Raw genomic sequence first — 12,680 nt, 5'->3', positions numbered from 1 at the left:
AGGACTCTCAGATGAAGAGTATTTGTATGGCAAGAGATTTGATACATGAACATGTATACTGAAACCCTATGTTTTAATTCTTTTCTTAAATTATGCAAAAGCAGCTACAAGATTGAGATCGAGGACTTTCCGCCCTCCAAAAATATTGCTGGTTGTAAGAATCTAGTACAAAAATATCAATCTGCAGGTACAGAGACACAGAGCGAAAGAATGGAAGGAAAGAAAAAAGGTAGGTAGATAGACAAATAGATAGATAGATAGCAACTCCTTCGTTATCAGATGCAGAAGTAAACAGACACTGAAAAAATAGAGATCTATCTTATAGAACCACATTTGTCCACAATATATATATTATTTCTTATAAACTTTCTTTCAAGGAAAAATAATAATAATAACAACAGCCTCGGTTGAGTCTCATCTCCATTAGACAGCAAAATATGAGGTATTTTCCAGACCGCCCGTATCAGTGTTGTTGCATTGCGGGCAGCAAGTTGGGCTTCCGCTTTCCAAGGAGACTGCGTCGCGGCGGAAGTCTCCTCCTTTGAAGAACACTTTTTAAATCCACCATAACCCTCCTGTAAATTTAATACTTTTATGCTATAACGGCGGCGAAAGTCTGTGCAAGTTCCTGAAGCGCGTCGTAAACGGTTGCTTACCCCCTTCAACTCAATGGTTCCCGGAGGAGGAAGAGAGAGGCATGGGGCTAATCTTTAGGGAGGAAGCGTACCAAAAAATATTAATGTCTAAAGCAACAGAAAAAATACCCGCAAGCATCATTGTTCTGCTCATCTGCTCCTTCTCACGTTGCGAAGGGTGGGATTCATTACGTTTGGTCTCGATATTCTCCCGCCCTTCCCGTTCTGGAGTCAGTTCCCGGAGGAGAAAAAGGAAGAGAAAGGAAGAAGGAGACATCTGGATGGCGCCTTCCTTGCCTCGCTGGGGTGTTCTTCCTCGTCGATATGGGGAACTATTCCCCCGCTGCTCCTGGGAGTGGGTCAGAGTCTGAACTGAAGAGCTCTTTGTACAGCGGAGGGAAAACGGCATGGACGATGATGGGGTACATCTGACGGAAGGAACGCAGCTTCTCCATGTGCTGGTAGCAGAGGTTCCGGAGTTTTCCTTTCGGAGGTAGCTTTTGGAGATGGAAGGAAAGAGAATATGTACAACAGGCCCTTCGTATCCGCGGACTTGCCATCTGTGGGTTCCAGTATCTGTGGACAGCAAGCCCACATGGGGGGATGGCAGAGGAGGAGGAAGCGGTAGCGGTCGTGGCAGCGGAAGCGGGGAAGAGGAGAAGAAAAGAGGAGGAGAAGGAGGAAGAGGTGGCAGTGGCAACAGCAGGGAAAAGGAGGAGGAGGATGGAAGAGGAATCATAGAAGTCTAGAGTTGGAAGAGACCCCAAGGGTCATCCAGTCCAACCGCCTGCCATGTATGAACTCTCAATCAAAGCATCCCCAACAGATGGCTGTCTAGACTCTGTTTAAAGACCTCCAAAGAAGGGGACTCCACCACTCTCTGACGGAGTGCCTTCCACTGACAAACAGCTCTTACTGTCGCAAGATTCCTCCTAATGTTCAGTTGGAATCTCTTTTCCTGTAGCTTGCATCCATTGTTTCGTGTTCTAGTACAGTATCTGGAGTGGCAGGAAACAAGCTATCTCCATCCTCAATATGATGTTTCTTCAAATACTTAAACAGGGCTATCATATCACTTCTTAACTGTCTCTTCTTCAGGCTAAACATATGCAGCTCCCTGGTAGGACATGGTTTCTCGAAGGAAGAGGAGGAAGAGGCAAAAGCAGTGGTGGGGAGGAAGGAGGAGGAGGAGGAGGAGGAGGAGGAGGAAGCGGCGGCAACGGTGTGATGGTGGAAGGGGGGGAAGAGGAGCAGTAGGAGGAAGCGGCAGCAATGGCAGCAGGGGGAAGAGGAGGCAGCGGTGGCAAGAGGAGGAAGAAGAGGCAGCCCTCTGCCAACGACAGCAATGACAGTAGCAAAGCGGGTTTTGGACAATCGGGATGGCAAAGGGTCATTGTCTCCAATGGCTGTACTACCATTGAGGACAATGTAACTAACTTAAATATCCATGGTTTGGGTATCTGCGGAGGGAACCGGAACTGATCCTCCGCGGATACTAAGGGCCGACTGTAATTTTTGTACAATTGGAAAATGTACAGTTTCCATACAATTTTTAATTGTTTTTTTTAATTGCATTTAATTTCTATATAATTAGATAGAGGTGGGAATCACAAAGAGTCATGTAAGACACCATTTAGGAAGACGGGATAGTCCCCTTATATTTGCAAAAAAAGATGGGGCAATCCATGGGCATAGCTATGAAGGAATTCCCCCTCCCTAAGTAACAATTCTGACCTGCCATCCATGAATTATTCATCCAGTCCCTAAATTTCTAGCCTTGCAATAACTTAAAGCTTGAGTTGAGCATTTACAAATCTGATTTAGGCACCGAAAGCAAAGCGATCCAGGGAATGTGAACTGGCCATTTCTCGGTGTGAATGATTTCTGGTCTCTCTCTCTCTCTATGCAGTGGTAGACATTTGAGGACTGAAGGAACATTTCATGTATATGCATGTGTGTGGGGGGACATAACTGATTTCTAGGTGTGAACAATTTTCATTGCCTCATTCTGTGCAATGGTAGACATTTGGGGACTGCAAGAAAATTTCATAGGAGGGCAAGATTTCAATTCAGGGAGCAATGCACTCATTTTGCCCCTTTGTAACCCTGGGAGATTTACACTTCCAGAAGTCTGCTGAAATCCCCTCTTCTATGCAACCATGAAAGGTGCACAGTTTTACAGTTTTCACTTTGGCAACCCCAGATTGTCCTGCTTTGCAGCTTTCCCCTCCTTTTCCCATTCATCTCCTGCAAAGTAGTCCTTGTCTGTGGCTCACCTTAGCCAAGATGCCTTCCCGGTGGTTCTTCCGTAACATGTGCTTGAAGGCCAGTTCCAGGTTGTTCTGCAGCCGCTCCACTTTGCTTTTCTCCTGCAACCAGGGCCGATCTGCAAGGGGATGACGACAAAAGGGACCGAAAGGAGACCGTCACAAGCTGCTAAACGCTTTCTGTCTCTCACCCCGCCATTGATGGTTCAAAAGCTGTGAAACAAAACCTGGCAGACCTATTGCTAGCTATTCTGCCAGATGCAGTAAACAAACTGGACAAATAATGTGATGCAGTGGTTTGAATGGTGATCAGGAACCCAAGTTCTGGGTTTGAATCTTGAGTTACTTTGGGCAAAGGCCCAGAGCTTGCACTTTTGCACCTCTGAAATAAACCTAGCAGCCACTTTCCTGCACATGTTTGGATTTAGACACTTTCCCCCCACCAAGTTTTGAACCCAGCTCTATCGTAAATGTCCCCTCCTTACTTGAGTTGATAAGTACTAATGCGGTGAAGAGGGCGATTTCGTTCTCGGAGAAGTGAAGGGAACACAGACTGTGGGCGAAGTCGAAGATGGAGCTGATGAGTTCGTTGCAGCCTTAGGGGAATAAAAAAGACAATGGTAAATGAAGGAATGACCTCTCCAAGTCAACAACAAAAAGAGATGACCAGCATCAGGAGGGAACAAACATGACATAGTGATTGGACCAGGACTCTGGAAGACGACCATGGAAACGTTTGATCATGGAAACCCACTGGATGATCTTGGGCAAGTCACACTCTCTCATCCTCAGATGGAGCCCATGGAAAACTCACTTGGAATAATTTTTGCCAAGAAAACCCTACAATAGGGTCACAGTTGGAAAACATGAAACTACAGGAGCCCCTTGGTATCTGCCGGGGTTTGGTCCCAGGACCCCCATGGATACCAAAATCCATGGATGCCCAAATCCCCTGACAGACAACGGTGTAGTAAAATGGCGAGAGCCAGTGTGGTGTAGTGGTTTGAGCATTGGACTCCCACCCTGGAGATGAAGGCTTGATTCCTTGCTCAGCCATGTGATGCCCACTGAGTCACACACTCTCAGTCACAGAAACACCTGTGATAGGTTCACCTTAGGGTCGCCCTAAGTCGGAAACGACTTGAAAGCATGCAACAACAAAGTTATACACTGCACCCGCAACATACGTGGGCACACTATACGTGGCTTTCAAATTATGCTGAAAGCCACGTGACGGAAGAGGCAATGGCACGTGCACTTATGGCACGCCGTATGCACGAGACCCATTGTTTTCAGTGGGGCTCGAGCATATGCCTGGAATGGATTCCCGCATAAGGCAAGGGCGCACTGTATACAATGGCAAAATCAAGTTTTGCTTTTTTGGATTTAAAAAATCATTTTTTGAGCCATGGAAGGTGGAATCTGTGGATGCAGAATCCATGGATGCAGAAGGCTGACTTTACAGAACAACAACATATCTGCCATCTGCCAACATTAGGCCCAGGCACAAGTGAATATTTGGCTATTTGTCCTGAGATGGCTGTTATCAGCCAGCTTTTCTGCAAGGCAGAAGGAGGTGCCTGCTTCAGGTAGCAGATGTTGTGGGGTGGCAGAGGTTGGATGGTTAGGTCAAACTAGACTGGCACGGTCCGAAGTGGCAAAGGACACAATGCCTTTCTTGCCAGTGTTGAAGCTCAATGCAACTGCCAGTCCGTCTGGCTTCCCTGTGTGGCATGGGGTGGTCAGCCACTGTATTCCTGGCCTCCGGGGACAAAATATCTCGAGCCTGCCCTGAACATCGGTTCTCGTACCGAGGGATTTGAAGAGCTCCGGTCCAGCGTATTTCCCCTCAAAGAAGACGGTCCGGTCCTCGGGATTGAAGGCACGACACATCCTCACCAAAACCACTTCCATGGCACCTGGGAGAGGAAAGAAAGAAAGAAAGAAAGAAAGAAAGAAAGAAAGAAAGAAAGGTTAAAACCCCAGTTTATTAAAAGGAAAGTCACCCTCCCCTTTGCTAAGATTGGCCTGAGATATTTTGCTACCTGACCTGAAGACCTAAGATGGCACAACCTATTGCAAGAATGGCAAATTGTGAGGCCTTCTCTGAAGATGCCAGCCACAGATGTTGGCAAAACGTCAGGAATAAACTCCTCTAGAACATGGCCACATATTGCCTGAAAAACCCACCAAAAAACTATGGATGCCAGCCATGAAAGCCTTCGACTTCATATTGTGAGACCTTTATTGGATTGCAACTCCCATCATACCTCACTGTGGGACCAATGTAGTCCCCTAGCTTTCCATGGTTGCTTCACTTCGCTCTAGGGCAGCGGATCCTAAACTTTGATCCTCTTGGCGCTTTGCACATCAACACCCAAAAGTCCCAACTGTCAGGAATTTTGTGAGCTGAAGTACAAAACATCCAGAGGACCAAAGTTTCGGAAGCCCAGTTCCAAGGGAGGCTGGGAGTCGAACGCTGTCTGGATGGTCATACGATGACTACCACTCATGCGTGGCACATTTCCATATGCAAAGGGCTCACCTGCTTTGAGCAGCACGATCTGATCATTTTGGCACAGGTCCATGAAACCGGCCATGCGCTTGGCAAACTCCACCACATACTGGATGGCTTCTGTGATGCGGCAGGCACAGCGTTCCCACATCTCTTCCATGGACTGGCGGAGAGAAAGACAGAAGGGAAGGAGGACATTAAGATGGGTTGACTCAGGCGGTGTAGTGGTTTCAGCATTGGATTACAACTCCAGAGTCTGGGGTTTGAATTTGAGCTCAGCCATAAAACCCATTGGGGGACCTTGGGCAAGTCACACTCTCTCAGCCTCAGAGGAAGGCAAGGGCAACCTCACTGTGAAGAAATGTGCCAAAAGAGCTCCACGATAGGTGTATTAAACTGGATTATTTCTGCAGTGCAGATACAGCCCAACACAGTCCAGGAAAGTGGGCATTTTTGAGGGCCCAAGTCCCAGATCCAGAGAGGGATTTTGAGGATAGATGGTCAAGGGCTGGAACTGTAAAGCCAATCTGGACGATGACCACACCAAAATCCCGATGCCGTTGTGCCAATCCATTGCATTATTTCCCCCTCTTCTTTTTGGATCAGCATTGTACCCCCAAAATGGAACTGGGAACATTTTCCTCCAAAGCAATTCATCCCAATGTTTTCAAAGCCGGAGAAATGAATTAATGCTTTGCTCTCCCATCTGAGTCACCGCTCAGCAATTTTGGAGGCAAAACACAAGAGAGGCGTTTCTCATTAGTTAATGGGTTTTCGGCGTGCGGTGGCTCTGCATCCAATTCAATTCCCTTCCCTGCGACAAACCGTTCAATTTTGCTAATTTTCTTTTTCGTAAAAGGAAGAAATACATAATGCTTTGAGATTCCATAAATTCACATTTTAAACCTGCGTCGGCAGATATAGGGAGGAAAAAAAAAAAGACCAGCCTTGCACATCTATATAGTCCAACTGGCTACTGGACTATTTGATTTTGGAAATTCACCAAAGCTGGCAGGGAAGGAATGTTTTAAAAGCCAAAGAAACACAGTGTTTCTGTTTAAGGCTTTAAGACAGATGGAGCGCGCTGCTAAGGCTTAAGATGGAGGAAACAAGAGCTTATTATTTATCATTAGTAGTTTGGGTATTATGGCACGACGGGGAGAAACTGGACATTTTGAATATTCGGATAGGAAGGGAAGAAAAACGAAGAAACCATACTCAGAACTCATTAAGTAACTCACATTTTTGTTTTTGTTTTGTATTATTTTTGTATTGTACAGACTTTTGTTGTAAGCCGCCTCGATCCTGACGGAGAGGAGGAGTAAAAATAAATTATTATTATTATTATTAGTAGTAGTAGTAGTAATTCTGAACCAAGAAAATGCAAATTCCGCAACCGTTATGGATTATTGAGCCACTATTACATGTTGGTGAATCCCGCTCTTCCTGAATGCATAAGTGTGATCGATATTGCTATCTCCCCTTTCATTTATTTATGGTTTGCATTTAAAATTTAATTTTTTAATGCCACTTTTTGACTCTGAGATGAAGGCAGCAAAGAAAACATGAATGTCAAAAAGATACTCCGGGAATTATAAGCAGATATTGCTTACAACTGAATGTTAACACCACTGAGCCTGAACCGCCGTCTCTGTAACAACTCAAAATACCATTCGATTCATGGAAGAAAAAGGGAAAACTGTCCAAGGGCTAGCCAACACATAAGTGTATTATGCACATTGCTGCCGATGTTTGCACATATGCATTGATGGTTAACTGTCTTCACTTTCTTGCGCCAATTTGCATTTGTTCACATCTATTCACCTTCCCTCTACCGAAAATGCTCAACCATCCAAATCCATGCAAAGTGAATGCGCAGTCAAACATGTGATAAATATACATTTCTGTGGATAGTCTAGTAAAAACTGAAAAGACTTTTTATGTGGAGTTTAAGGCGTTTTTCAATCCCTTCCCAAAACCCTGAACTCCTGCAAATTTCACATGGCTGGATCACAGTCTATTCATCTGGAATGGGGAGTATCTTAATCAGTTAGTATCTTAATCATTAGGGAGAGGTGGGCTATAAATAAAAATTAATTAATTACTTAATTAATTAATTATTATGTAGACTAGCCCTAAGTTTTGACGGTGCTGGTTAGTAATATTCTAGAAAGGGTGCCAACGTGAAGAAGGCTCTGTCTCTGGTAAACTATCTGCCTTGTCCTTGGCAATATGGACCACCCAGGATAGGGGTTTCCATAGATGACCGCAACAAGGGAACCTTTGTGTAGGTGTGGAATGACCTCTGGAAGGCACACAGAGTCCTGCCAAGGAAACCTCCTCACCTTTTTCTGGTAGCTCCCAACTTCCTCCCTGGTGAACGTCTCCAATCTCAGAAGCTGGAGGTCCTCCAAGCGCAGCTGGCAGGTCTCCCGATAGGACTTGAGAACGTTTTGTGTGAGATGCTCTGTGGAAAGTGAGGAGCAAACGAGTCGGGATCGGAACTCAGAAGTCACACAAGACAACAATGACATTTATTTATATCCTGCCTCTCTGTGCAACACAACCGGGGAGGAACACAAGCAACATTCATCGGAAAGAGGCCATAGCGCAGTAACAGGAATCTCTAGGTGTGACTCGATGGTCAACTTCTGGCAGAGCCATGCTGGAGGACTTCTTTTGCGGATTTGATCATTCAAATCCATGAATGATCAAATCCACAAAAGTCATTTCCACAATTGGCCTTCCATATCTACACAAGTTCTTTATTCTGGGATTATGTTGGGTTTTGGTTCCAGGTATCTGTTGGGTTTTGGTTTCAGGACCCGAATTGGATACCAAAATCTATGGATGTCCAAGTCCCGTTAGATACAACAGCGTAGTAAAATGGTGTCCCTTATATAAAAATGGCAACATCAAGGTTTACTTTTTTGGAATTGATATATATATTTTAAGATATTTTCAAGCCTTGGATGGTTGAATCTCTGAATAAAGAACTCGTAGATATGGAGGCCAACTGTGGATATGACTTTTGTGGATTTGATTGTTCATGGATTTGATTGATGTGTTCTGTCTAGGAATCTCTAGGTCCTTCAACATGACTCTGCCAGAAGTTGACCATCGAGTCACACTGGAGGACCTAGAGATTCCTAGAGAAAATAGTTCTCTATGCATTTGTAGGCCCTCCAGTGCAATTCTGTGATCAACTTCGGACATGATGTTAGCTGCAGAGTTGTGCTGGAGGACCTGGAGAATCCTAGAGATATGTTCTTTCAGATTTAAAAAATTGTTTTTTCTATTTGTGGTTGTTTTTACTTTCACAGGGATCATGCGCCTCTAACCCCAGTGAATGCAGAAGGCCCCCCTGTACAAGAGTATGGCTTCCTAGAGGGCTACAAGGGGCACGAAGAGCGGGGTGAGATGGGCCCTGTCTTTCCATGTGGCTTAACCCTCCAAAATTTACTCCTATGCCTCTACTCACCAATCTCTGTCAGGGAGGAATTGGGCGACTGCAAGAGGCTGGTGAAGCTGGGGGTGGTGTAGAAGTCGAGGGTCTCGCCGCCAACCTCATTCCCTGCGGACCGCTTCACCCCGGTGATGTCCGGACGCAAGAGCTCAGGCGACGTCTGGGCCTCCAGGGCGTAGTAAACGCTTCCCCTGCCCTCCATTTTGATGCGCTCGGGGTTGTACCCCTTGGTGAAAGGGGTCCGAAGCTCTTCTCCCAGAAGACTCTGGGCTTTGTGGAGTCCGTTGGAGTAAGCCAAGGGGGGTGCTTCATCCGGGGACTGGCTGAGGCGGGCTTGACCGTTCAAGAGGGCCGTAGAACAGGCGGAGGACTCCAAAAGGTCTGGAGAAGGGGCCAACTTAAGTTGACCATTGGTCACTCCTAAGGAGTAGCCCGAAGCCTCTCCTCCTTGTTGTTGTTGCTGAAGCTGCTTCTGAACTTCAGCATGGAGACTGTCCCGTTGCTTCTTGGACATCCGGCCGAATTTGACGGCTGCAGAGAGAACCATACATGATCGATCATTCCTGGCAGATGGATGGGGACACAAACAGACCAAATATGCTTCAAGGCTCATTAAAAGTGGGTTAAAAAGTGCTTTCAATTCCTATACAGCAATGCAGTGGAGCCTTGCCTTACAGGGGGGATCCGTTCCGGACCCCCTGAATAAGGCGAAAAATGCATATGCTTGAGCCCCATTGAATATAATGGGGCTTGTGCTCGCGGCGCAGCACAGTGTGCGCACCACAGGCATGCATACCATTCATTATTTTGCTGCGCAGCTTCAGTGTAAGCTGAAAGCCGTGTATAGTGCGCCCACGTATGGCACAGGCGCACTGTATGTGAATATTCATCAATATTTTGTCCTAGCACAGCAAGTTTCTTCATCTCCACCACCCGCTCTGAAATCGCTATAACGGTCCGTTCTTGCCTTATGCGGGGGATCCGTTCAGGATCCCGCCGCGTAAGGTGAATTCCGCCTATGCTCGAGCCCCATTGGAAACAATGGGGCTTGTGTGCGGTGGCGCAGTGGCGCGAGAGCGCGCGGGGCGCAACGGACGTGTGCGCCCATTCAATTGAATGGGACACGCTGTCCCTTCTGCCCCGCGTGCGCCCTGCGGCTTGAGCGCGTATGCTCAAGGCTGCGTATGGCGCACCCGCGTATGGCATGGGTGCGCTGTACATCCAAATTTTGGAGATACAATTATTATTTTTCCTATTTGTTTACATTCTGCCTTCATTTTAGGAATACGACTTAGTGATGGTTTTCTGTGCAGAAAATGCTGCTTCCTGTAAAAACGGTCACTTGCGAATTTTGTGCAGAAAAAAGCCCGGATTGCGAATTTTGCGCTTCCGAAAGTGGTGTGGTTACTGAAGACTTCCTTATAATGGCAAGAAAATGGCTAAAATGACTTGTGGGTTCTTTCAAGAAGAAGCCTGGGGAAAATTACAACGCTAGTGTGCCTCGTGTGTATGTTGTGCATGTGTATGTTTAAGGTACGAGTGCCATGTGTTTTTTGCAAAGCAACATGGGATGAGTGAAGCAAATGTTGGAATAAGAAGGCAAATCCCACAACAGCCCATCAAACATTGTGAGATGGGAACTTTACTTTGCAGCTTGACATTATTGCGGCTGGATGGAGAGAAGGAAGAGTGGCAACATGCAGAGTGGCACAATCCCAGCAGATGAACCTTTGGCATTTCTGGGGTGTCCCACATCAGGACTGGAAGCCAGGACCTCAGAAACAGAATGGCCTGCACAAAATAGGATGCCTGGGCACCTTTAGTGTAAGAGAAGGTAGCTGAGGGTGTAACAGTTTCCTTTAAAAAGGAAGAAATGCTCCCCAAGTGCACCCTTACCGTCCCGGGACATGCCAAGGCTGAGGCATTTCTGCAAACGGCAGTGCTGGCAACGGTTGCGGCTGGTGCGGTCGATTTGGCAGTTCTGCTGCCGGGTGCAAGAATAGGTCACGTTCCCTTGCTGGCTGCGCCGAAAGAAACCCTGGAACGAAAAGATGGGAGTAGAAAAGAAAAAAGTGAAATAAGATAGATAGAGAGTGAGTGTGAGTTTACACACACATGCACAATGTAAAAGAAGGCTCTAAACAACCTGGAAGCCAGCAGACCAAATGTAGCCAAATGGTCTTGTAAGAGGGCCCTCCTCCAAGTCAGGAAGTGCTTGGTTTTGCTGATCAGAAGTGCCAAAATAAATATATCCGGTACTTTGCGGTATGCTACAACTCCTGAATCTGCGGGACCAGTACACATGGTTTCACTTACCTGTGTCCTCCCCCAGAAAACCCATTGCTAATAGCTTTTGGAGAGGGGCTCGGGGCTTTCAGTGTCACTTTTTAAAAGGTAGCCGTGCCAGCGTTTACCTCTTGCAGTCAACTCACTGGGATGGGAAGGGACATAAGAGTATTGTTATATGGGAATGGCTGATAAGCTCATTCCTCTATCTATCAATGTCTACAATCTCTAGAAATCAAAGATTTAGCTGCGTTAGTTTGGAAAATCAGTCTGCAAAGGGATCTTGCAGCACCTTTGAGACTCACTGGAAGAAAGAAGTTGGGAGCATGAGCTTTCCTAGACTTGAGTCCACTTCTTCAGATGCATGTCTTAGAGATGCATCTGAAGGAGTAGGCTCAAGTCTACAAAAGCTCATGCATCCATATGTAGTTACCATTAAGATGAAACCCAGAGTGGGATTTAGGCGGTGGTTCCAAAAGTCATGTCCTCCAGATGTTGTGGACCGCAGCTCCCATAATTCCTGACTGTTGGGATAGCTTGGATTTCTGGGAGATGAAGTCCAAAATGACCTAGAGGACCAATGTTGGGGAACTAAGACTAAGGGATTCATGGAGATCTTTGACTCACCTTGCACCCTTCGCAAGTGATCACCCCATAGTGGATCCCAGAGGACTTGTCTCCGCAGATCTTGCAAGGGATCACCTCTATTTGGGCTGGAAGGAGGGAGAAAAGGAAGAGGAAGAAGAGAAAAGCAGGTGCACATTAAAAAAAAGGAGAGAACTCTCTGTTTAAATTGCTTTGGCTAAGACTATGCGACAGAATTATTAATTTTGATCGCCACATTCGTCTTTTAAAACCTACGCCATTTTCCAACTCTTGCCTTCTCAGTTACGGGTGCAAATCTTTGCTTGTTTTGTTCCAAATAATGCCAACACTCCACAAAAACTGCAAGGGATTCTGCACAATCTTCAAACACTATTTTTTGGCACCAGCTGAATTTTCAGGAAAAAAAGTTCCAGTCTATGAAAAATCACCCAAACCTGCATGAAACCTCTTGTGATCTTGCTCACGAAAACGTTTGGGATTATTTGTTCTGGCGTGCGAGAATGAAACAACGGTATCTCTAAAGTCAACGGAGGTGCCCTGTGGGTGCAAATGCGCCAGAAGGAAGGCCACAGCAAAACCAAAGAGGCTGATGTGTCTTGGCTCCTTTCTCTGCAGAAAAGAATTGGATGCAATGCAGAGTTCGGTCCACGAGAGGTCATTCACGCGCCTCTCTCTCTTTCTCTCACTTGCTCTTTCTCTCTCTCATTCTCCACTATCAGCCGTCAAAGAACGGGGAACGCCAAAACCCTGGCAAGCTAGAGCCAAGGAGGCATTTCAACCACAGTGCCTCTGAGCAAGTGCAGAGCACCGTTCCCTTGCTACCTGTCTAAACCCCAACCGGACTATACACAACTGTGATCCACTCCAATAATAATAATAATAGATTTTATTTATATCCAGCCTTT

At 46.2% G+C, this 12,680-nt stretch overlaps 1 protein-coding gene across 2 annotated transcripts in view; it reads right to left on the bottom strand.

Moving 5' to 3' along the window:
- Positions 1-6: 6 nt before the first annotated feature.
- Positions 7-12,680, bottom strand: part of RORC (RAR related orphan receptor C) — a 49,104-nt gene continuing 36,430 nt past the window's right edge. For both annotated transcript variants that reach the window (XM_042441168.1, XM_042441169.1), the window contains 9 exons: positions 11,797-11,882; positions 10,780-10,921; positions 8,899-9,414; positions 7,763-7,884; positions 5,448-5,580; positions 4,714-4,821; positions 3,388-3,498; positions 2,912-3,021; positions 7-1,132 (listed from right to left, as the gene is read on the bottom strand). In XM_042441168.1, the coding sequence (XP_042297102.1) occupies positions 968-1,132; positions 2,912-3,021; positions 3,388-3,498; positions 4,714-4,821; positions 5,448-5,580; positions 7,763-7,884; positions 8,899-9,414; positions 10,780-10,921; positions 11,797-11,882 (1,493 nt within the window). In that variant the 3' untranslated portion in view covers positions 7-967. The remainder of the gene's footprint in view (positions 1,133-2,911; positions 3,022-3,387; positions 3,499-4,713; positions 4,822-5,447; positions 5,581-7,762; positions 7,885-8,898; positions 9,415-10,779; positions 10,922-11,796; positions 11,883-12,680) is intronic.

Source organism: Sceloporus undulatus, chromosome 9 (genome assembly GCF_019175285.1).
Source record: "Sceloporus undulatus isolate JIND9_A2432 ecotype Alabama chromosome 9, SceUnd_v1.1, whole genome shotgun sequence".
Taxonomy (NCBI): domain Eukaryota; kingdom Metazoa; phylum Chordata; class Lepidosauria; order Squamata; family Phrynosomatidae; genus Sceloporus; species Sceloporus undulatus.
The sequence above is the reverse complement of the archived record's forward strand: the minus strand, read 5'-3'. Positions and strand labels throughout refer to the sequence as shown.